At 37.7% G+C, this 26554-nt stretch overlaps 1 protein-coding gene across 2 annotated transcripts; it reads right to left on the bottom strand.

The window, feature by feature from the left end:
- Positions 1-9536: 9536 nt before the first annotated feature.
- LOC129746451 (glucose-6-phosphatase 3) lies at positions 9537-26305 on the bottom strand. 2 transcript variants are annotated; one of them, XM_055740100.1, is made up of 4 exons: positions 25837-26305; positions 25532-25696; positions 24869-25465; positions 9537-10105 (listed from the first exon to the last, which is right to left on the bottom strand). In XM_055740100.1, the coding sequence occupies exons 1-4, from the start codon at positions 25842-25844 to the stop codon at positions 9874-9876; spliced, it is 1002 nt and encodes a 333-aa protein (XP_055596075.1). In that variant the 5' UTR covers positions 25845-26305; the 3' UTR covers positions 9537-9873. The 2 variants fall into 2 exon arrangements, with proteins under 2 accessions (XP_055596075.1, XP_055596074.1); XM_055740099.1 differs by having other exon boundaries at positions 25841-26305.
- Positions 26306-26554: the final 249 nt, after the last annotated feature.

Raw genomic sequence — 26554 nt, 5'->3', positions numbered from 1 at the left:
TTATTTATTTTGATAGAGCAAGATTTTATAGATATTTTTAACTCTGTTTAAGTTTGAAAAAATAATAAATTCAAACCTGATCGAATTCAATGAAACTTTTATTCAACTTAAGCTGAAGAATATTGAAATATTACGTTGCTTGATAAACCTTTCTAAACATTTTTAAAATAAAAACATACTTCAGAAAATTTTCTTATTTTTACTCTAACCAAATAAAATGCTATTTTTGCTGCTGCCTAATCTGCTTTACAGTGGAACACAATTTAGACTTGGAGTTCAAGCTGATCAAGAAAAATGAATAGAACAAATATTTCTAAGGTAAACCCGTAAGGGATCCTACAAACAATGAAAATAAAGCGAGCCTTGAGCCTGATTTTCCATGAACTAAATGAATTCTTACAAACCATGGAATAATAAAACCATCACAGTAATTCAACAAAACTCTCAGCTTAGGAAAAAAATATTTAAAATACAGATCCCACGCAGAGCTGGTAATGGTGATGGTTAACGACTGACATTTAATGAATATGCCAGCTAGATCGAAATCGTCATCATTTCTTGAATCAAAAGCATGCCATCATAACACGTGGTTGTCCAGTCTAGAGCATTTTCGTTGATAGCTTCGACCCATACCCAATCACTATGTTAATTGTAATGACAGAGCCAGTTGCTAGAATTGATAGTTAATTTGAATCAACGATTAAATTGAAGTTATTTCGTTCTGATGGTAAAGAAGGAGGAACTACATATATACAATGTGTTTCACAAACTTTGTAAGTTTGTGTTTTGCGTCAACACGTCCAACTAAGAAAAAAAATAAAAGGAACGACAGCGTCGGTGACCGTTTTTGGGCAGATTGCTTCGATTTCTTCAAGAGGAAAGCAAAATGCTGAGGAAGAAATTTAGTTCAACAAAGGAATCAGCTAAGTAGAACTTGAAGCATTTGTTTCATGTTTATATATTCATATCTATGTAGGGGAAATAAGGGCATGTTGACCACACGAGGCAAAATGGGCACTGTCAGTTTTGGAGAAATTGCATTTTTTGAGTCTTTTTATAAAGCACATCTTATTTTGGAGTTCATTTCTCATTCAAAGTCATATAAAACACTTGGATTTTCAATTGGTAAATAAATGATATTTTGGAAGTGAGCTCAAGGGGCTTGTCTTGCCCTTATTCCTCCTACATATGTATATTTTAAATCTAATTATATAAATAAATAGAATAGCTTAACTCTATCAAGGGGTGTTTAAGGGGGGTTGGACAGGACATCAGACGATCGGAAGACTGAAATACAATGGATTGTGGGTTCAAGCTAGCCGGAGTATCTCGGCAAATTTCGAATCATGGGTAGGGTACTCAGGTACCTTTTCAGGATTCTTTATTTTTTTTTTTTTTTTTTTTTTATTTTATTATTTATTTTTTCCTCGGACAGGGAAAGCCCGCTGGAGTTAAGCTTCTCTCAAGCCTCTTCTCCAACAGGCACAAAACCCTGTCAAAACAATTTTAACAATTCGTTTACAATATTAGGTATTCCAAAATATGTATGTATTTGTTTCGAACAGTTGGAAGGGAGTAAGATGAGTCAAACCTGTCCCAAACCAGTGGTAACGGACCCCTTGGTTGTGCTGCAATTATTGTTGATGAGTTAAGCATGAACAATATTTGAATGTGCGATCGAGACTTCCCGTACCGAGACTCGGGTCGAAAGACCTATCAGCCATACATACATACATACATATGTAGTGACAGAGCCAGTTGCTGAGATTTAGCGAGCAAACGAATGTCAACGTGCTACTGAGTTTGTGATCGACATTCTATGATCTTTAAAAATTACAGAAAATGGGTACTGTGATAATTAGCAAAATTCGGGTTTACATTAATGCACACGTGACTGTGCGTTAAAATTGAATGGGAAATAAAAAGGCGGGAAAATCCTATGTCTCTGAAACAGATCTCAGTTCGTTTTATGGGCTATCTAGTAAGCAGCTCGACTATATAACAATAATATGGAAATTTCGCTGTTGCCAGGTTAGAAATAACAAACTTTAAATATCAACAGCCGGCATGGGAAGGAAATTTTAGAAGGCCGTCGTCAATTCAATGAAAAACAATGATATCGAATATTTACCATGCTTACTATCATTGTGTTCTTGACGATGATGTTTATCAGCCTGCTAATGATCCCTGACTGCGGCTCGGTGCATGGTTGGAGTTTGGGAAAGTGATGATGATTGAAAAAAAACAGTAGCCATCTTAAACGCTGCCAATTTTCCCAGCTCTGATCCCACGTATGCGGATATAATATTTGTTGATAGGATTAAATTCCTTGTGTTTTCTGTTTCCCGATTTTTACTAAGTAGCAGAACATAAATCATAATTAACTCCAAGCAATAAAAAGCTTAAACTGAAATTCCGCGAAACAAATTTCAACAAAAAATCGCAACTAAGCAGGTTACGCAAATTAAAACATAACCCACTGAACGCCCATTCGAGACGGATTGCACACCGTGTGTGCAATGACTTTCCGAGGCTATAAGACCGATTGCACACCGTGTGTGCAATGGAAGTAGTTTTAACTTTTTCATGATTTTGAATAAACCTGTGGACCAATTTTCATGGTTCTTGAACCAATAGAATGTTAAAAGCATAGATAATCGTAATTTGGCATTGGTTTCACTGTGTATGAAAATGTCTTCAAAATATCTGAGGTTGAAAATGACTTATAAAATTAGGTAGCGCAGACAGAGTTTCGTTTCGTCGATACAGACAGTAGGTCATTTGCAGGTTATTTGTGCTGTTTTTCTGGAAGTGTGCGTCGGTGATTGTTAAGGTTATGGTGAGGGGAGAATAACTGAAATGTATATGCATCTAAGATCTGGTGTATAGCCTTTGTGTAAACTTCGTATTGTTAAGTCTTATTTTTAAATTATCAAGCTTTAGAGCGTGCTGTTGGGCTTTCCAGCCCTTGACGGAGTAATTTTAGTAAATTCCACTTTCACCCAGGTGAAATCTGTATCTTATAGTTGAAAACATTATTTACGGTAGCTTTTCAACTAAACGTATGATTGAATAAAAAAAAGAATTGGTGACTTTGAAACAATTTATCTAAAAAAACAAATGAAATAAACTTCAGCTCTATGGTAATTGCTAATAATATCATCATCATGGATTTTTTTCATGGAATGTATTCAAACAATCATAACATGATTTTCTTGTAACTTCTTGTTTTGTATTGTATTGAAATTTTTGAAATTTTAACGTTCCGTTCGATGTGCCTTCATGAAATATTTGGCAAATCACCCTCCTTTCAAGGTTCTATTCAGTAGAATATACGCAAGATTATGTGACGATCGTAAGATTTTTCAATGGAGATCTAAATTATTATAAGAGTTTGTTAGCCGGACTTAAACAGTTGAACAACTCAAATAGCTATCAGATAGAAAAAATCAATAGGAAGACACAAGAAAAGTTGGATTAAAACCGACAAATCATGCTCATGAATCACAAAAGTAAACACATTTTGGATAAAGTTTAAAAAAACTTATTGTTGGTTGAAACCACACTACATAATATTTTTTGCTTTATATTTTTTCCTTTATAACCGAACAAAAATTAAACGAATGATGAACATGTTAAAAATGGTGTATTTTTATTTTTCTACCCATTGCACACCGTGTGTGCAATGCGGCTCCTCGAAATAATTTTATTTCGAGGAGCGGACTGCACACACGGTGTGCAATGGACATTTTTTGTGAATTTACGATTAAATTTTGGGAATTTCATTGAATTCATGTTTTTCAGATAAAAATTGATCGAATCAAAGAATAAAAATTTTTCGCTTCTGGGGGACGCGTTCGAAAAAAGTCGCCGTCTCGAATGGGTTAAAACTGGTAAAATAAACATCCTACACAAATAAGTCGCATGGGAGCCGGACACTCAAACACGTCCTCGCACCATATGTGCCGGGCAGTGTTCGGCATCGCTAACTGAAAAATTAGCGGCGCTACTTAAACCGCTAACTCATTCAAAGTTAGCAACCGCTAATTAAATACGCTAAATGTGCCGAAAAAGTTATCGCTTTAAGCTTAAAGCGCTAATCGCTAATCGCTAACTGTTGACCAACATTAAGGCCGAAACAAATATTGTCGCCGAACTCCCAAACCGGAGTTTTCGTCAACATCAGCGACGGCGATATCATTGACGACATTGCATGTTGACCAGACATCTATCAAACATCTTCACGTGTTGGAACCAAACAAAAGAAAGGGTTGCCGATTTCCGAGGTGTTTGGTGAATCGCTGGTTGGCAAGGTTGCCAATCACCCGCGTGAAAACTTCATATATCAACTGCATTGACAATATCAAATTCATCATTTGTCACACCCTTTCCCTCTTCGATTTAACCCACTTCCCAAGGGGGAATAAATGAAGTTTCAGGTATTTCATTTAAAATTCAATAAGTTGATCGAATTTTCATACAACCATATGAGCGAAACGAAACTGTCAAAGATGAGAATTTTATCACCTCTCTGTGTTCTACGAAAAAAAAACTAATTCTAAAAAAGTTTTATGTGGAAGATGAAAGCTATACCTATTTTTGTTAATTTTAGTTAAAAATTTACTCGTTTTATCGGTTTTGTGCAAAGTATATGCTTGGCATCGCTCCTCAGATTTGCCCGTTCAGAGTAAGAGCGTGTATTTTTTTCGATGTGCTCTTCCCAAACGGAGAATCTTTAAAAAATGCTCCGTTACCTTCAGAGCGACCAAGCGTCCACCCGAGTGTGGGCAAGAGAAGCAAGCAAACTGATGAAGTGCGTTCTCGGTGCAGATAAATTCGTTCGCACTCGGGCGAAAGAGAAGCTTTACAGAATACTCGGTTTGTCTTCATCGGTTGCGTCTGGATCGATGTTTGGAAGTGCGTCAGAATTTACAATGCAGAACATAAATCTAACGGAACTAAATTAATAACGCCAAAGGTAGTTAAGATAGAATACTGGTGTTTTCGACAACATTGCTCTGTATAATAAAGCGCATATTTTGATATGAAATATAAAGTTTAGAAGTCCATCAATAGCGAGATATAAATCATAACTTTCTTGTTTAGCATTTTAGAGCTTAAGTTTCTTCTACAAAGTTCTTTATCTCAACAAAATACACAACTTTGCTTAACAAATCAAAGTTCTACAATCTTAACCCAAGGAGATACGGTTGAATTAAAAAAAAATACTTTAAAAATGCTCTACAAAAAGTTATTGTTATTATCGCGCTATTTTTAAATCTCTCGCCTTTAAATTTTATATAAAAATATGCAAATTAACAACTTTGCCCAAAACACCTATCTTTTCATTCCTGAGCGAGTTCCTCTAGATTGATGTTCTGCACTAGGACAAATGATTAGCTACGATAGCTTTCTTCGGTCGAAAAATATCAAAAGCGTAGCGGTTAAGGAAGATAAATCCTAAATTTTACTATTTGTAAAAGTTTTGAAGTTTTATTACTTAAATTTGTCCCAGATTCTTGCGTAATGTTCACAGTTTGTTTAAAAGGCAAAGATTTTTGGATAATTTTAGTAATGTTACTTTTCGAATTGCTGCTTTTGTAAAATAATGCTTCCCACGTACGATATTAAAAGGACATAAACCTAAGTATACAGCAATTTGCGGATGCCCGGATATTGTGAAAAAACTACTTGGATTTTGCCCAGTTTTATCCACATTATTTGGAAAATGAAACAAGAAAATCGAATTCAGTTTAAAATTGTTTGTCAAAAATTGGATTTGTGAAAGTTTATTTCATCAAATATCAAACCAAACTTTCCTTCGTATGCTTTAAACATAAATTTGACACTGCTGATGTGTTGCGACAAAAAAAATTTAAGTCGTTTTTCCTTAATTTCCTTAATTTCCTCTGATCTGGCCGGATATTGCTCGGTTTATGGAATGGAGAATTTCAGATTATTTACCCGGTTTTCACCATGTTTTTCAAATAATTTGCCAGGAAGTGCCCGGCCCGGCTACGTACAAAAATAGTTCATACATAAAGCTACATTGGACCTCTTCAACTGATGCACTGTCCCGCACTGCATAGCGGCTTTTTTTGTAGAAAACATTCCTGCATTGAAATCTTTCTGGCTTGATACACTGAGCGACACAGCAGCGTCGCTAGAGCACAATTTTCTAGCCAGCTCTTTCTCTTTTCTTTAGAGCGAGCGACGTCCACCCGACCGTCAGAGCAACCGCAATCGGGCGCACTCGGCAAAAAGATAAGTGAACGTTGATCGGCTGAGCAGTGCACTCGGAAACCGAAATGATAAAAGTGTAATTCGTTCTCTGCTCTGTTCTGTTTGCGAGGTGTTGGACAAGCATAGATAGTATGCAATTTCGTTGCAAACAATCGTTTGTGCAATTTATTCTACTTTGTTGCCTTTTGCCTACTTGTACATAATCCTCATGTAAAATCTCTAACCAGTTTTCCCCTCTTTCAAACTGGCAGAAGCATTGTCGAACGTAAACATTTATACAATTTATATTTTAATTTTAAACGAAAGCTACAATGAATTATTCACAACTTAACAAGGTCAATTCATTCTATGGTGATTTTATCTTATTTTATATGAACTGTTCTGTAAAATCTCTAGAAACTGTATTGTGAAAAGTGAATGTTTCAACCACTTTAAAAACAAAAAGCTGATCAAGAGATATTAAAAAAAATATTATCATGTATAACACGAGGCGTTATCTTTTTCTGGAAACGTTGCGAAAAATGTGCAAAAAAAGATAAAAATGACAATAACTACATTTTCTTATAACTCCAGTACGCGTTCCTCCAATAAATCCAACTAAGCAGTCAGAATGATGCCCGATGTCACCTTTACTTGATTAATACCAAAAAGTTAATTCTATCACTAATAATTCGAGACATTGATACAAATATATGGGACTTAGCGATCTTCAATTAGCGGAACAAAAGGATAGCGGAACTTTTTATTTCGCTAGATCAATAAAAATTTAGCGGCAAAATTAAACCGCTAACAAAAAATAAGCGGACTAACTAGCGATTAGCGGATTAGCGCTTAAGTGCCGAACACTGGTGCCGGGTGAACCCGAACTACTTAATTTTTTTTAAATAACTGCAATTATAAAAATAAAACTCAAAATGTTGAAATAAAATAGAGAACATTAAGATTGTTATCAAAGTATGTTTCCAGATGCGTAAATGAAATGCCGCAAACACATCGAGCTGGTCCGCCGTCTTTTAAGAAAAACTCTAATAAAACTATATTCAGGTGTTTGTTTCATTTTCTCCACACACAAAGTGTACAGTTTAAGTTAATGAAAAGAGAGAGTGAAATTGAAAAATTCCATTATTGGTTTAAAATCCCTGAGAAAAAAGAGAAAAAAATGCCATCATCGAATATCCTCACCGGGTTTTTTCCGTATTCGTCAGAGATGTTGCCTTTTCTCCACCCAGCGGCGCATGCAAAAAGTTACTCCTGATCTAGGTGCGAGGCGCGAGGTATACTTCTGCCACAGTCACATACATCACTTCAACACAACACGAAAAATCCCCGATCAGCCAAACAAAACTATATTTTTTCTAAAAAACACATTACGACAGGACCAAAAACGAGACCGACAGAAAACGTGACCGTTCTCGAGCACAGCTTGCTGCGAGTCCCGAAGTTCGTGAACTTTATGCAAAAGTCAAACATAACAAAGCTTCCAAATGGTGATAGAGATTCATCATTCGAAATTTTTATTTTCATTTAGATTTACAGGTCGGATTAGAAAAGGCGCGGGTCGAGAGCAATGACCGGTTGGAGTTCAAAGCCTGCCGATTATAACGTCCCGCCATTTTGCTCTCGCCGATAAACCTCGTTACTAATGTTTGGACCCTAAATTTAGGACCCCGCTATTTTTGGATAGAATCCCAACCCTGATCCATCGCCGTCAATTCGATTTGAATCCACCATTACACCCGTCTGTACGCCGCTGCTTTGAGGTTACCCCTCGGCGGCCTTGGAGATTCAATAAATCTTTCGACATTCGGATTTGAATCAGCAGTTGAACTTGCGCATCGCATCCGTCGCTGGTTTGGGTTGAATTGCCACCGGCAAACTTCGGATCAGGCCAACAGCAACTCCGTGCCTGGTTGAGCGCCCAAGGTGGGGCCAGGTACACAGCTCACCGTACGATCTCTACGCCTCTACAAGAGTCGTTTCACCAAGGACGCCATTACCAAATCGCCATGTCGGTGCAAGGCTCCGACCTCTTCGAACCCGAGGTTGAATCGCAACGAGGATTGGATCCAGGTGGTAGCAGCAAACAGGTCAGATACAATTCTGTTTTGTTAAGTGATAAAAGTGTGGTGGGCGAAAAACCAAGCTTGGAATGTACAACTCTACAAATAATGTGTTAAGCTGGAGGGTAGAGTTGTTTCTTCCTCCGAATATTCTCTACATTTTGCATTAGATTCAGTAAGCTTGCCGACCCTAGGGATTGTTTAGGGTATCTCTGGGACGCCTGCCGCCTGACTAGTCTTACAGAATCCCGGTATCGACGCACCTCAGGAGCCTGACCGGTCGCGTAGGCTGCCTTGAATTCTAATAGTTTTCAATTTTTTTCCCTTCTCCTTGGCCTTCATTTCAAAAGAAAATTTAATTAAAATAATAAAAAAATTGTTCATTGAATCATGGCACGAATTTTTGATTACAAGTACAGTGCATTAATTTGAATTTTTTAACATTTACTTATAATAATTTTCTTTTCTTTTGATAAACACAGTTTTTAAATCTAAGAAATAGAATTTAGATTTTAAGATTACTAGAATCTTGATTTGAAGGAGTAGTTTTTTGTTTCAATGGTACAAGTTTTCTCTGTGTGTAGTCTTACAATCGTTCCATTCTTCTGACAAGTTCTGTTATGATGAATGACTCATCACGATGTCGTGTAATTGATCTCATAATTGGAACGAGAAAGTGGGGCTTGATGATAAATAGACATGCATGCGGTACTGAGTGTAAAGAATGTTGAAGTTTAATCTTTGTTTATTTTAAAGGAAAAAGAAACCTGACAAGTTGACTGCACCTGGATTTTAATATGAGGGAGCTTTTAGCATGTCTTACCATCTATCACGAGTTATATTACACTGGCCGTTCACTTACCAATTGATGGCGCTGCAGAACATTTCGTGTGCATATTTTGATTGAACTAAACAAACTGTACCGTACTCTACTCTGCTCCTAAGACTGACCAAATGAGCCGTGAAACGAATAGTCGTGATCAATCCATATCCATTATGGTAATTAGTACTTTACCTCAGTAACAAATATTAGAGCCTATTTGGCGGGCCTAACGATCAGCATAAATCATTTGATTATTATGTTTAGCTTTGGGTGATAAACGATATAAGGCTTTAGAACAAACTTGTTGGGCGTAATCAATTTTATTTTTTACAACCCGATAATCTCAAACTTTACTGCCAAGGTGGTTTCGAAAATTGGCTTGTGATATTCAATCAGTGTTCGATTCTTCGTTTAGACTTTTGTTTGTTATTTATTAGGAAAGAAATTTCTATTAACATCATGTTTAAAGTGAATTGTTTCAACTAATGTGGAGTGCGCGCGTGTGATATGAGCATGCAAAAGCATTGTATAACCATAAATTGACTGTTTCAAAAAGCGCCACTTTTCTCTTTCGAAGACTTATCATTTGTTTTGTTTTTACTTCTACGTAGGATGCACGTTAGAGTTGACTCGGATCTTAAATACCATCTACTCATTTCAGCTAAGCCTTATTGCACTAACCTCACTTATTGCACGAAGTAATTGTGTATAAATTAGACTAGGTGTTAGTTGGCTCTAGATTTCAGCCTAGTTAGTTTTAAGCCTCATATTGCGTTGTACTCTGGAATCTGACGAGACGTTGGCCAAAGCCGGAACTATTCGCATGTAGCCGTAGACGAAAATCATATGGACAAAAAATGTGTAGAGATAGTAAAGAACGACACCGTAGTAGCGAGGAGTGTATCCGACTGCAATCCACTTGGCGGCCATCATGGCCAAGGTCAATGGGACACTACGCTTCCAGTTTAACGAGGTTGTCCTGCGGAGAGAAAATTACGCTATAAAATTAAGTTAGGTAATAACTTTTCTTTTCTGAAAATAACTTAAATTGATATACGAGTGATAAACTCTATTCATTATCCATCCGCTTTTACTTCAAGTTGTAGACTCGGGGCGAACAGAGCACCATCGATCGGGGCACGATGAGCAAGTGTCGAAGAATCTAGCAGGAAATTCAACTCGATGAAGTCAACTGAATTAACAGCTTGGCTAGTTTACATCTGATGATTTTTTTTTTTTTTTTTTATTTATTGCCATTATGTAACGTAACATACAATCTTATAACTTGTTACAATGTGTTATACTGATGTGTTTTCCTAGCTAAATTTTTATTCGCTCGTTTCTTAAAGATTATGTCGTTCTTAATCTGCAAGTCCTGCTAATAAACCCCTCTTGAACTCTGACCTAGATCTAATAGATTTTACATGGAAAGGAATAACGTTCCAGTTAACGATACCTCTCACGAAAAACGAGTTACTATAGTAAACAGAACTGTGTCGGGGAATAACGAAACATCCTGTACGAGAACTACGTAGCGGTACAAGGAGAGATCTTAGATACTCCGGTTTGCCTGAGGAAAGAATCCTATGAATAACAGTAACGGATCTGAAGGCATAAAATCTCTCGAAGCGACATCCTAATAAATCTTTTTGAAGATGTGAGACGTGTGAGAATCTTGTAAGATTAAAAACATATCTGACGCAAGAATTCAGCGCAGTGCGAAGTCTTCTCATAGATCTCTCCGAAGCGTTTTGATAAAGAAAATCACCGTAGATGAATAAAGGATAAATAAACGACTTAAATAGGCGGAGTTTCGTTGAGGTATCCAAATGTTTAGTTGTCAAGTAGAGCTTTTTCAAAGATCCATATATTTTACCACATTGGGAGATTATTTGGCGGTCCCAAGAGAAACTTTTTTCAAAAATAACACCAAGGTTTTCAGCGTGGTCTACAAACGAAATTTCTTGTCCATCATAATAAAGTTTAGGAGGTAGGACAGATGGAGTTAACTTGTTGATGAAAAGTGCTTTTGTTTTTGCTGGATTAATAGGCAGAAGGTTATCATCAGTACTTGCGTATATCTGAACATCATCAGCAAAAAGATGCACTGAGCAAAACTTCAGAACCAAAGGAAGATCGTTTATGAATAGCGAGAACAGAATAGGGCCCAAAATAGAACCTTGAGGAACCCCCGAATCAATTTCTGAGAATTCCGAAAAAACACCATTGAAATAAACGGATTGCGTGCGCCCTTGAAGGTACGAGAAAATCAATTCAGCCGCATGTTTGGAAAAATTGTAATTATGTACTAGTTTTTGAACAAGTTTGTTGTGCGCTACCCTATCCAAAGCTTTCGAGAAGTCAATTAACAGAAGTAATGCGCTTCCTCTTTTATCCAAGGCAAGGGCTATATCATTGTGCACTTTCATTAACGCTGTTTCAGTGCTATGATTAGGTCTGAAACCGGACTGGAACTCACTGAGAAAGTTATGTTCACCAATATGATCATATATTTGTTGTTTAATAAGCTTTTCAAATACTTTAGATAATGAGCTCAAAATGCTGATTGGTCTAAAATTGGTAATATCTGATACGTTTGATTTTTTTGGAATAGGTATAACTTTCACCCGTTTCCACAAAACGGGAAACTTCGAAATTAAAATAATGGTGTTGAAGAGATGAGTTAATAATGGTAATAAAGAGTGCAGGAGAATTTTTATAAGTTTTATCGGAATATTATCTATGCCCACAGCATCGGATTTGATTTGAGATACAGAATTGACAACTTCATATTCTTCCACAATCCTAAAACGGAACCCTCTAGAGTTCTCAGGTAGTCGCAGAGCTGCGTTGTTATTAATGGTAAAATTCGAAGTGAAAAAAGAATTGATTTCAGTTGGAACACTCAAATTTATAGAACGCTTTTCTTGATTAAGTTTGGCATCCGAAATCAATGAGGTCACTTTGTTTCTTAAAACTTTATAACGGTTTCGATCGACTAAACTCCGAGAACGCTTCCATGTTCTGTATGCCAGATCCCTATTAATCATTGCAACTTGTATGTCCTTATTGAACCAGCTATGATTACGGAACTTTTTGAATTTTAAGGGAAAGAATAGATCGTGTATTTCTGTTAGGAAATTATTCAGTAATTCCACTAACATATCGGAATCATTTATGCTAAAAAATGAATCCTATTTCAAATTGGAGAGATTTGCAAAAAGCTCACTTGCGTTATAACACAGAAAAGTTATAATGCTTGTAGTCGCGATACCAGTAGCCCATTTGCTCTTCATTTTTTTCAAAGTTAAGAGATGCAAAAATCATGTCGTGATGTGAAACACCTGGATTTGAAATTTGGCTAAAACGATTAATTTTATCAGGTGTATCAGTGAGAATCAGATCCAATTGCGAACAACCATTATTGTGAAAAAAAGTTGGTTCTGAGTTTATGCAATGAAATGAAAAACTTGAAATTGTATCTTTAAAACAATCTATTGTAATAAAGGCTTTGCCGTAGACGGAGCTACGAAATGAATAACGCTCGAAAACTTCAAATTTTAGTTTAGTTTATAATTCTTGCAACATTTTTCACCCACATTTCCCCCATAGCATTTTCATTCATATTCTATCACACTTACGGCATCGTCCGTGAAGGCGCAGCGGCGCATTGAGTGGCCACGAAGCTTTTCATTCTCCGCCTTGGTGTGGGCAAACCTCCTCTCGCCGCCTCCGGCATCATGCCCCAAATTATTTTACCGATGCCTCCGCTAGTACGCCGACCACAGATGCAGTCGAGCAGTGCCGTTGATGATAAATGGCCCAATGCCACCGTTGATTCGATGATGGCAGGTGCAGTCGAAGATTGCAGTCGAAACTGCCGATGATGATACGTGGCCAAATGCCACAGTTGATTCGGCGACCACCGATGCAATCGGAAAGTGCACTCGCAACTGCCGGTGATGGTGGATGGCCCAAGGCCACAGTTGATTCGGCGACCGCAGATGCAGCCGAAAAGTGCAGTCGAGACTGCCGACGGTAGTGAATGGTCAAATGCCACAGTCGATTCCACGATCGCAGGTCCAGCCGAAAAGTGCAGTCGAGGCTGCCTACACACAAAATTTCTGAGGCCGGAATTTAGCAAAATTTTGCTCAAATTTGACCAGCTAGAAACATAGCAATCAATTTAGCAATTTTTTTTTACTAAAATTTCAGCAAACGAGGGGAAAAGTTAGCCGCCGCAATTTTTACTCAAATTTTTAGCAAAAACCGGAGAAAAAGATTGCTGGGACCCGTAATTTCATGTTTTGTTATTTTTTCTCTGGAAAATCAGGGGAATATTTGATTATTGAATAGAATACACAAATTACATTCACTTATAATTTATTTTTCACATTTTTTAAATTTTTTTCACACTTTTCGTTAAACGGAAGGTTCGATCCTGGGAACGCACCTACTGGCGAGCAAAATGCCATGCCATCTTCATCAAAGAAAACACCGGGGTGTTTTCCGGATGCAGCTCGTTGAAATTCCAGTTGTGGTCCTTCTTCATTGCCGGACTGTTGCGGGTTTCGTGTTGCACTTTCAACCTGGTTGAAAAAAAACAAACACACAAATTTCAAATTAAAATATTGGAGAATCAAAACACTTTAAGATTGGACCTTACCTGTAAGCATCCGGTGTCGATTTAGCTACCGTTTCTCCGTGAAGTTGCCCACCAACAAAAACCACCAGCGACGAACATCCGGAACCGCACTTAATCGCGACAGCTTTTTAATTTTCTCCCTACTGGCGCGGCGGCTGGAGTCTGTGAACATAGCGGCTGAAAAACGTTCGTTTTACTAAAATCAAGTAAAATGACCTTTTTCATTACTAAAATCAAGTAAATTTAGCTTTTTGCTAACTCAACAGTAAAAAAATATTTTTGCTAACGGAAAGTAACAGCGAAATTTTGCTAAGTGGAGCCCCGAAAGTTTTGTGTGTATGATGCTGAGTGGCCAAATGCCACAGTTGATTGCACCACTGCAGGTACAGCCGAAAGGTGCAGTCGAAGCTGCCGATGATGATATGTGGCCCGATGTTGTTGTTTTCTGCTGCTGAAGGTGTTGTGGTTCCGCTGCTGGTGTTCTTGTTGTTCTGCTGCTGGTTCAGCAATTCCCAAGCAGCTGAAGGTGGTCGAAAGCTAGGCCAACCAGTTGTTCCGGATTCGTTTGCCGACGACATTTCTCCTCGCGCTGCTTCACACCAGCTTAGTGTCGCTTTGACAAGCCACCAGGGGAAAGAAGCGGAACCTGCGGCTTCTACTGGCGTACGCACAGTGTGCGAAAAGGCACGAACAACAATTTCCTCCGGTTTGGCACAGGCGGTAAATAAAAAAAGCCGCTTTGCGCGACCTTTGGTGGAGTTTCTTCTCGCCCCGGCTGAGCGATGTTCCGCATGGGTGCACTTGACGAATGATCGTCCTGAGATCGGCGTTTGTCCTTTCAATTTGCCGTTAATGTCCAGCGTTTTCTTCCGCTTCGTGTCGTGAAAACGGCGCGATAAAACTTTTGCGGCCGACCCGAACTGTTAAAATTTTCCGTCTCCCGGAAATTGCAGTGACAGCTTCTTTCACGGTTAGCTGATTTTACTTCGCTCAGAGTATTTTTTAATACACGCTTATTATCATTAAGACAACTATGTCAGATGGTTTTTAAAACAATAAACAAATAAACAAATTATTTTTGCGTTTGAATGGGTGAATCTTTATCACGCTTATTTTCTCTGCGTGGGGATGGGTTTTTATACAAAGTTGCCAATATCGCTGATATCATATCAAATAAAAATATTGTTATAAAACTCGAACGTAACACTATTCTACGCGATTTTCTCATAATGTCTGTATTAAAGTCTCCTATAAGAAAACTATTGTTGCAAGTTAAGGAGTACTGCTGTAAATGATATTGCAATGTTTCAGAGCAGTCAACATCCGGAGGATTATAGTAGACTCCAAAGAATAATTTGTTTGCTCCCAAGTGTAGTTTAGTTAAGATAAATTCAGTTGGATAACCATGAGATAAGCCGTTGCTATTATCAGATTTTTCAATTATTTCAATACGAAGAGATTTTTTAATATAGATGCATATTCCACCACCATTCCTATTACGATCATTACGAATTATATTAAAGCCATCAATAGATATCATTGTGTCACTAACAACATCACTCAACCATGTTTCAGTCATAAAAATAATGTCGACCTTACTTTGAGTAAATATGTTTTTTAGCTCGAGGAATTTGCTTAATCGCCGGGCGCATAAACTTTGAACATTCATGTGGCATATGTTAAGTTTATCACTCAAAAGGACGCTTTGTAAAACTGTTCTGGTAACAGAGAAGTTCGTGGAGGCATCATCCCTCAAAACGTTATCCATCAAAAAGAATAAAAATTTCTAAGTCTGAGTTCAAAAAGGATTCAAGAGCAGACCCTACATTTAGAACGACAAAAATCAGCAAACCACTTAATCTAATCACTACACCCATAGAAGAGGTTGCAAAAATCCAATGCCTATTTAGCACATCTCTGTGCCGATAATGCGCTGAAATGTGCACTGTGCCGAAGATGATATGTTTGAAAAACCGTAACTGGCATAAGGACTCGGCTCCCAACTAAAATGATGCATGACCACTACATTCAAGCAAAACAAGAAAAAGATTTTATGGGATTTCGTTCCTATTGGATAATTCATCCCAGAAACAAGAAAATAAAAATATAAACCACAGCGCCCGTAGGGAGAATCGAACTCAAATCACTAACCAAATAGTCTTGCCAGACCGACATCTTAACCAGTGTACTATTTGAGCTTCATGCAGGAAGTGGGATATTTGTCATAGGCATTCTGCCACCGATCAATCACAAAAGAAACGCACGACAGTGGCTTCCCGGCGTTTGGCCTCCTTTCATGGTATTCGTTTGTCTTGCGATGGAAACGGGAAAGGGAACGGGAGTGGAGGAAACGGGAAACCCATTGAATGAGAACTGTGCTTTGCTTACTGCCTGCTATAACATACACACGCTACATATACACAGCTGCTAAAGCCGGGCAGCTTGGCCGGTGCTTGTTTGCCGGTGAATTGAAGGAATATATTCTTGTTGCTTTTGCTACATACACACGCACAGCTTAGCCGTGGTTGTTTGCCGGCGAATTGAATTGAAGGAATGTTTTTTTCTGTTGTTGCTTTTAGGCTGATGTCATGCTGAAGCATCTAGTAACGCGACCTACAACGCAACGTTCACACGACAAACCAGCTCTCATTTGATCTCCATGGAAATCGCGCAGACCTGTCATACTGGTCGCTTTGTATAGCGCGACCAATCTGATGCCAATGTGTTTTGTAGCGCGACTAGTAGGAAATCCAATAGGAATATTGTTTTTTCTCGATTTGAAGCAGTGATTCCGGGTTTTAAGCACAATAGTACGAAGATCTGTCCGAACTTGTGATAATAAACTAAAAAATATCTTAATCGGCGAGAAAATTTTCATGAATTCTTAGTTCCGGCAAAAAAAACAAGGAATTTTGTCGGTTCAAATTTTGGCATTCTTGCAATCCGGGTCGTGATTTGATGAGTTTTTGATGGCTCCCGAAAGAAAGGAGACGATTCAAAGCATTATCAGATGTAGAGAAGTGATGATTTGTAGGGAATTTCAAAGTCACAGGTCGCGCCAGCATGACATACCAATGCGTTGCAACGCAATCTTATTGGAACGTTGCGTTGCGTTGCGTTGCTAGTTGCTTCAGCATGACATCAGCCTTACTGCATACACACGCACAGCTCGGCCGTGGTTGTTTGCCGGTGGATTGAAGGGATTGAATTAGAAGGATGTTTTTGTTGTTGCTTTTGCTACATTCACACGCACAGTGCTCGGTTCGCTGGCTGCCTGGTGGTGGCCGGTATTTATTTCCATCCTTCTTCGTCTTGTGATGCGATAGGGGGGGACGTGAAAGCGTTTTTATTTTGTTTCTTTCAGACATACGCAATTCGGTTAACTTGGGAGATTAATGCCGGTGGGAGCAAATCGAATCAGCACCGATCGCGTTATCTTCTTGTACCAATGATGCTATGTAATTGACTACACGCCATTGGCACAGAGGCTGAATTTTGGGTGTATATTTTTTGGCAATTTCATTCTGCTACTATCAATGGGCCTCTAGTTCAATTCGACTTGGATCAAATACGACGATTCGTGTAACCAACAGAATAAGGGCTAGTTTTCTTACAAGTATTATTTTCAACAACAAAAAAATGCGTTTAAAAACAAAAAGAAACCATAGCAGGTTAGCATAGATTGTTGCTGGTAACGAATAGGTTGGCCAAGAGGGAAAAAAAACTATGTAGGGGAGGAGCGGGCTATATGCGCCTATTAAGCAGAACCCTGATTTAATCAAATATCACCTCGAATGTGTGTACAAAAACTATATACACGTGTGCAGGCATCTGTTTTCTATACATTGGAGTATTTTTTATGTTAAAACTTTCTTCTGTTTCCAAGAAAACGATTTTATTATAAGTGTTGTCTAAAATGCCGAACCTCAAACCGTGCGGGCTAAATGCGCCTATTTATGATTTGAACCAAACTTCTGTTTTTGGGCAATATTTCCGTAAAATTTCATTGAAACTGCTAGAAAGTAATAATTTCCGTACGATAAAGCTGAAGTTTTATAAAAATCTTTGTAAACTATAATTTTATGGAATAAAACAAAAGTTAGGGTTGCCATACTATGGAGGCAGTTCATCCATGAGGAAAACTTTATCAAATCTGTTTTTAGATCTCCAATTCTCTCTTACGATGTTATTCAGAGCTTAGATTTGAAGATTCAATGATCAAAATCAATTATTTATTCTATTTAGCCTGTTATTTTAGGATGGAGGCATTTTACAAACATGATGGGGGCATACAAAAACACTCTATTATTTTACTACATAATCATTATTTAACCTCCACAAAAGCTGAAATATGTTTTATTTCTTAAGTTCATTTGAGTTAGAAACAAAAACCATCCTAGTTTTTGTTTTAAGCTTCTTTACGTATAGTTTTTAAAAGTCGAAATATTACATCAAAATGTATCAAAACCTTGTATGATTTTTTAAATTTTTTTGAGTTTGTAAATTCATAAAATTCTTTCTTGCCTTATGTTCTAAGCGTATCACCCTCAAAATGCATAGATCAGATAAGCTGTCTAGTCAGCCATTTCATCAAACAGCCGTAGGGTCATTTAACCCGATAGGCCCATTTAGGAAACCTTTCCCCTAACTCACAGTCATCGCGTATATCACCTCCACACAGCGGTCATCTCGTAGAAGTAGCATGAGCGTCCTTATATCGACTTCGGAATCGATCGGCACCAGCAGTGAGTGTATGTGTTCGCATCCCATCGTAAAGCCCGTCAAAAGAAGTAGGTTGCCTGCACGTCTCCGTATCTTTCCCAGATTATGGTTGATGAATGACCAAGGTACCCACTGCTGATCGAATCCGACGCACTTCCATCGCATTGTCAGTGAATGCTTGGGGCGGACTACGTGGACTCCGTACACCATTGGGACGCCGAATCGATGAGGGCACCAAACAGCGGTCAACGTTCTAGGATTACGCCTGGATGTCTACATCACATTCCCAGCGAGCATGGGTACCATTGACGCCAGGATGTAGATTGCGATTGAAGTCATGTTAGAGAATGACTTCGGATGGACTAGGAATCATGGATAGCTAAGGATGGGAGTCACGGGATAACGCGGGAAGGAATGCAGATTATAACGAGGAGAGGGTTTTTTTTGTTGGTTTTTGTGTTTTTTTTTTTGAAGTCATGAAGAAATGACTTCGGAAGGACAAGGAATCACGGATAGCTCAGGATGGGAGTCACGGGATGAAGGGGGAGGAATGTAGATTATAACAAGGAGAGGGTTATTTTTGTTGATTTATTTTTTTTGGTTTTTTTTTTGGTTTTTTTTTTTGGTTTTTTTTTTTTGGTTTTTTTTTTTGAAGTCATCCTGGGAAATGACTTCGGAAGGAGTAGGAATCATGGATAGCTGAGGATAGGAGTCACGGGAAGAGGGGGAAAGGAAGCAGATTATAACGCGGAGAAGGTTTTTTTTGTTTTGTTTTTGAAGCCATGGTAGGATATGACTTCGGAAGGACCAGGAATCACGGATATTTATAGGATTGGATACATGGGAAAAATGAAAGGAAGTAGATTTTTGCATGGATAGGTTAAGTTGACTTTTAGGAGCGGTAAAGGGAACTGGGGAGGAATAGAGTAACTTTTTAGGAGGGGGTTTCGTTGAGAATAGAGCTTAGCTGATCGATATTTTTAATTGCTATCATCTCTGGTTGGTCGTGCTTTTTAACGTAGACGACACCATCACGGGTGCTAATTTTTTCCAACTTGTTGTTTTTTTTTAACTTTATCGCCTCAGCCCGTATTTTCCTGGTACTTATCGAAAGGTTGTCGTTAATATAGATGCGTTCTTCCGACTCAAACCCCACATGACGAAGTGATAGCGAGCGAAATTGTATGTACCGTCGATAAAACTCGGATTTAGCTCCCTTCAATGCAAATTCGCACAATATGGGGGGGCGAGAGCCAGCCAAAACAGGAAATTTGGCTAGACGCTGTAGATTGACTACCGGGCAATGAGTGAAACCGAGTGTGTTGGAAATCGTTTCGAACAAGCCGGGTAGATTTTCTTGGGGGACAAACGGGATACCTGAGATGATGACTTCTCGAGACTTTGCCAGCAGCTCACTTGACTCGGTTATTTCCGAACGAATTTCACCAACAGCTGCATCCAGGAGTGAAGATATTTGCTGCTCTACTGAATCGATCCGCTGGCTAAGTTGGGTATTGAAGCTGTCGATTTTGGCTTCTATCTTCTCCCAAAGCTGCTGCAAATTGGATACCTCCTCGGGACCAACGTCGGTCAAATCTTCACGCGAACGTTTTGTTGCCGATTTTAGTGAATCAGCCACTAGCAATGACGAAGCAGATCTTGTTGTTTTCGACATTACTACTCTTCCTCCGTTCGTAAAACAAGAGTTGAACAATGCGGTGATTTGCAGACTAGAGTAACTGCAAGAACTTATTTGGTAGTTTTTCGATTTAAGAGATGTTTTTCACAAATAACTTTATGCACAGTTTGTTACACAAGCATCTATGCACACTTTGTGCTGATCGCAGATAATTTTAGTTATGAAAAACAGGCAATAAAGTCGGAATGAACCGGAGCACTTAAAAAATTAGGCTAGGCACATCTCTTCTTCTTCTTTATATTTAGCGGACAGGTAATCAGAAAACTCGAGTTCGATTCCTGGTCGAAGCTATTTTTTTCATTAACCATTCATGATCGATTATCTTTATCTATGCATTATACGGCTAGTAGCATCATCCGCCAAACAAACCACCAGAAACATAAAGTATTAGTCTTGACACGAATGCCAGAAACGTTGGTAAAGTATTGCAAAAAAAAAGTATGAGTGTGTGTGAATTGTTTGTATTCTACATTCAGACTTACATTATTTTGTTATTGCTTTGTTTGATGGATTTACGACTCACCATTTAGTGCAAAATGCATCTATCATGATTGTTAATTAAAAAAAAAAATTGACCAGGAATCGAGCTCGAGTCCTCTGATTATCTCTCCGACACCTTATCAATAGGCTAAATCGTTTGATGAAACAAGTCAAATTGTAGCTCTATAATTCATTTGACTTTATCTAGTTGAAGTCGCTGCAAGATTCTACGACAGGAAATGCTCATTGTGCCCCAATTAATGGTGTCTATACTGTTCCAGGGAGGGTTCTCATTATGCCCTTACAGTTACTGATTATCAGCTTCCGGCAAAACACATTAAAATGCATTTTTAAACGTTTTTATCTACTGAATCAGAGCAATCGAAATATTCCCTTTAATTCAGCCACGGTATACCGTAGTAGTTGAATGAAAGGGAATCTTTCTTGTGGTTTCATCATTGTTTCGTGTTCAGCCACTAAAAAAAATCATTTTATAACTGGCAGAAACTTGAAAAAATAAATAAAACTAGTATTATGTGTTGTGAGCCTACTTGGTTGAATAATTCTACTGAACAAAGCAATCGAAAGATTCAACCACGGTATAGTTTTGCACTGAACCCAAATTCACTCTTAAAATACACATGATTTTTCACTTAAAAACAAGGATCCAGTGATTTTCTTCCATTCAAATGCGACATATACATTTCACTTGGCAGTCACTTAAATTTCAAGTGAATTCATCCACATTCACTTCAGTCGTCACTTGAATTTGAAGTGAGAAAAAATATTCACTTCCCCATCACTTGAATTTCAAGTGAATGTCGGGATGTAATTGAGTTTATTTTCAGAATTCAAAATGGCAAATTCTAAAGAGCAGCGTTTAAAGCTTATGCTGGATTTGGATTTTCCCAATTCTTTACAAGGCGATTTTGGCCGTAGTTTGTGTTAAATGTGATGTAAGAAAAAGTTATTTAAAGGTTTTAACATGTTTCAGCTTGTGGGTTGAACTGGACAGATTTTCTGGTTTGCAGCAGGGAAGATTTAGAAGTCGCACTATTCGCAGTAACCGATCTGCCTTGGGATTACGATGGAATTTTTCCAATCAATAAATTTATGGCGAAAGCGTAATGTTAGTATTTGAAATCGAAGTGGTGTTCTATAAATGTTCTTTTATTTAAAATGCGAGAGATAATTAACCAGAAACTTACTTAGAAATTCAGATAAATTCCATTCGAACGTCATAGTGTAATTCACTTGACCGGTCACTTAAGCGAATTCACTTGACTCATCACTTAAAATTAAAAAAAAATTACGTATGGCGAGAATTTACTACAGATGTCACTTATTTTTTAAGTGAAAATTATTTTGCGGGTGAGTTAGAACACCGAAAATCGGCATTGCAAATTTAGGTTATTTAGTACTTTTGAATTAGCGAAAGAGTTATGTTCAATTTGGTTCAACATAGTTTTATTGTTTCAAAAAAGGTTTTCAATGCTATATCTAAAGCAAAACATCCTTGCCGATCTGAACTTTTAAAACCCTCCCATTACATGCGACGCTTTGAAGGCGTCATTTTATATCTTTATTTCAATTCAAACTATTTGATATTACATAGCATCAATCGAAATAATGTTTTGGGAAAACTCATAAACTTAGCATGTTATTTGGTCAGTTTTGATGAGGTCGCCCATAATTCCAACAATTTTCCAAAAATCTCTAAAAAATCCTATTTTTAAAACAATCAGAACACTGATAGGCATTCGCACGGTTTGGACGACACTCGATTTCGGTTTGTTTGATATTTTTCCAGCAGTACCTAACTCAATGTCGATTCAAAAGTGCGCATCGATCACTTCTGATGAAATGCTATCCTACCCAATTACTTCAAAACATGGGTAAATGTTTATAAAAATTTCATACATAAGTAGGGAGAATGGGGATACTTGATCCTCTTTTCTTATTCACACCATATCTTTTTGGAAAAATTTACTAACTAGCATCGTTTTACATTTTCTGACCGCGTGTAACTTCAAGTTTCTATGCTTTAAAAGTTGGAACGATATTTGAACCCGTAGATAAACTAGAAGCAATTTGGTGGGAGTAAAAAAATTGCGAAAATTTTAAGTTTAGGGAGACTTGAACCTCTATTGAAGACTTGATTGATCCTTTATTCATGAAGCTCTAATCCTTGGAAAAAAAAAATCAAACAAAACTTCAAGATACAATGTCTACTGACTATTTTGGTCATGTTTGTTCTCAATTCACAATTTATAACTGTCAGATGAAAAAAATTCTATAACTTTGTCTCAACCATCAAGACATTGCATACTTAAAGGCGCTATTTTCTATAATAAGGAGAAAATTAATTATTTTAACCCTTTTCTTCAGACAATTGTTGGATAAATATTATTAATTGGATAAATATTATTAATATCGTAATCAGCAATAATCACGATCTATTCAAAAGAAGAATATACCGTTTCGAACCCTAGGGATCAAATGTACCCATAATCAACATTTTAGAAAACTTTTTCTCAAAAAAGGTAGGAGTTTTCCATTGCTTTGAAAATAAGGTATTATGAAGTTTAACTTAAACTCAAACGATTGATATATTGGAAAACATATTTTTATTATAATTTTTCCATGTAAGGAATTTAAAAAAAATGAAAAAAGATCTTCAAGTCACATTTTGTGAAAGTTTTCGAACAAAGTTCAATAACCCACACAATTAGTTTGTTAAAATTTTTTGAGCTTTAAGCATTGATGTTTTGCTTCATTTAGCACATTTTTCTAGAATATTTGATCTTTGTAAGACATTCCAGTTTCGAGATATAGCTAAGGAATCAAGTATCCCCAGGGATCAAGTATCCTCATTCTCCCCTATATTTGTTTATACTTTTCATAAAATCGGAATTCTCCTTTATAGGAAAAAAAAGAATGCCTCCAACTAAACTTTTTTCAATCGCCAAGTTGATTATACACTAGGATGGGTTGAATTGCAACTTTTTTCGAATTTCAAAACGCCTGTAGTAGGCTTATCTTTTTTGTCAAAACGAAGAAACGAGAATTTTCGAAGATTTTCAATATAACCATATAACTAAGAATAAAAGTACCCGGGTTTTGATTTAAATATCCAAGTTTTGTATGGAAAGATGCCAAAATTTGTTTGGAGAATGTTACTTTTTGAATTTTTCTATTATAATATTTTGTTCTCACGCGATGCAAATGAAACGCCAATATACGGAAAATTCTCTGCATATGGCTACAACTTTGTCGAAAACTGCGAAGCGGTAGGAGTAGTGAAAAAATAGTCAAAGCGTCTCAAATAGAGCATTTCTTTTATTTTTTTCATGAAAAGAATCTAGCAACACTGCCAGATTTTCAGTCCAATTTTCAGAAATATTGTTTTATCAAGAAAGTGAATTGATTTTAGATTTTAAGACTCTGACTTCTCTGACTTCTGATGAAAAGTTCTAAATTAAATTTTCTAACATTTGCAAGAAGAAAATATAGGAATACCTGAAATTTCGAGTCACCAGATGCAATGGTTTTTTTTTCATAATTAAACTTAAATCAGGATTAATTGCCTTTTTTTTAATAAGCGAAAGTCTGCCGTTCGTTTTGATGTAAAACGTAACTTTTCATTCTACATGCGTTTTTTAATTTGAAAAAAGTTGCAATTCAACCCACCCATGAAGAAATTGGGTCTGCCACGTGATAACTTCTTACAATACAGGATTGAACCCGGGAAAATCACTCCTGTTGAACAACAGTGACTGCTCTAAAATATATTTCTAAACGACTAAAAACGGTCAAAATTCAACTTCGTCACAAGAAGTAGGTTAAGGATCCTGTATAAAATTAAAACTCTTGGGATCAAAAGGGAATGTTTTTTTCCAATTCATCATTGAAAAGATGAAAAAAAATTCTATAAGATGGATGAGTATTGATTTCATTTCATCAATGCTTAAGGCCTTAAAATTCCAAAAACGAAGAAAACAACATTGGTATACGATCAATTGTGATTGCCTCTATCTTTTTACGTTCATAAGTACCTATTGAAGAAAAATTTTTGAATAATAACTAAATTGTTTAAGTTCTGTCACTTACGTCCTGATTGAGGACACATCAAAATTTGATTAAAATGTGATACGAGAGAACAACGAGTGAAAAGTTGCGAATTATCTGTTTGTTACCTCAGTACTGGTCCAACGATGGCAAAGGCAAACAATGCTCCGGACAGCCGAATAATGCTGAACACTAGTGTTGTGCTGGGATCCAAAAAGAATGGATCTTCACACCACTTGAAAGCCATCTTGACCGACCATTGTGGATCAACTCCGAACAGTTTTTGACCCCAGTAGACTCCCAGCAGCAGCAAGCAAGTCAGGAAGACGTAGGCTAATCGCCGCTTACGGCTCAGCTTGGAGAGGTACTTTTCAAAACTCAACGACATGGTGAACTTGGTGAAAAGAACCCCAAACAGGATGCCAAAGATGCACTGATGGAGGAAATGGCATCCGAAGTACATGCGGGAAATCGAAATCAAACACAATGCTAGGTAGTAGCAGGCACGAAGAACGATGACAACTGCTTTGCCATGTTGAAGACCAGCGTCTTCCAGCACAGAAAATATCACGTATAGGAATGTAGTTGACGTCATGAGGTGGCCGGACGGATTGCCCGGACTTGGTTCACAGGTCAGCTCATTCTGGTACAACTTTGGACGGTTTAGGGAGCTGAACTCTTTCGTTTCTCGGACCCACCAGAAGGGACGATCTTCGGCAAGTATCCTGCAAAAATAAATATTCTTTTGTTACTTACGAAAGATGCGAGAAGCTACTTAGACCTATCGGTACCATTTCAATATAGTGTTGAGATATTCCGTTAGCAGTACACTGAGGAGGAGCCGCGAGTAGAGCCTGGTGCTGAAGGCCGCCACCAGCGGGATGACCGTGAGCGATAAAACTTTTGGATCGAAAGCTTTGGTGACGATGGTCAGGAAGTCTTCATACCGCGAAAAGCTGGAAGCATCACATTGAGAAAAGGAGAAACCATCGGCCCCACAAGCCCCAGAATCAGTTTCCCGCATCGTGTACTTTTGTTGATGTTGGTTTTTTGTGTACTAGAGCGACACGCGTAAAAATTGGCAAGCGTCTCTTACTTACACATCCTGCACGTACAGAATCTGATAAATCTCGCTCTTGAGCACGTAACCGTACATCTTCGTTACCATCACTAAAACTAGACTCAGTAGACGGGAGCACGAAATTTGGATCACAGTATCGATGAAAAGGGTCAAATTGCTTAAATGGTGTCACTGAAAAGCATCGATGACTAGATTGCGGCACATTCGGCTTTTGTGGTTGCTGCACTTCCGTTTGCCAAAGGTACGTGTGGGGCAGATAGGTGAAAAATTTTCAACCCAAAAATCAGCAACTTACACACGAACAGAAACTTTAGGGAATGAGACTGGGAGAAAGCACGGGTTCTGAGGACCGGGGCACAGCAATTTGATTGGAACGAAAAGGGAACACTGTGAATATTAGGGGAAAGTGTCAGGATCAGCTGATAGGATCAGGGAAAAACGAGAGGAATATGACAGCGGTTCGGTGCTGCTTTTGAATATGCTAATAAATTGACGGAAAATCAATAAAAAGGCATGGCAAAAAATGATACAGCGCATGCGTTTTCGTTTGTCATATGCTTCCGCTTCTATACCAAAGTATTAAAAGTATGTTTTGGCGCCATTTGTGTGCAGTGTGACTTTTAGCACGTGGAAAAACTTTTTTGATAATTAAACATAATAACAATCAATGTTCATTCGCTCATCTGTTTTAGAGGAGTAGTTCCTTATAGATTTTTGTTGCTTTTGGTACCAA

This window comes from Uranotaenia lowii, chromosome 2 (assembly GCF_029784155.1).
Source record: "Uranotaenia lowii strain MFRU-FL chromosome 2, ASM2978415v1, whole genome shotgun sequence".
In the NCBI taxonomy this organism is placed as follows: Eukaryota; Metazoa; Arthropoda; class Insecta; order Diptera; family Culicidae; genus Uranotaenia; species Uranotaenia lowii.
The sequence above is the reverse complement of the archived record's forward strand: the minus strand, read 5'-3'. Positions and strand labels throughout refer to the sequence as shown.

Coding starts and splice junctions, on each gene's coding strand:
- LOC129746451 (XM_055740099.1), bottom strand. CDS start 25,908: ATGGTAACGAAGATGTACGGTTACGTGCTCAAGAGCGAGATTTATCAG. Junction 25,697..25,840: donor ATTCTGTACGTGCAGGATGT/GTAAGTAAGAGA, acceptor TGATGCTTCCAG/CTTTTCGCGGTATGAAGACT. Junction 25,466..25,531: donor CTCAACACTATATTGAAATG/GTACCGATAGGT, acceptor TTATTTTTGCAG/GATACTTGCCGAAGATCGTC.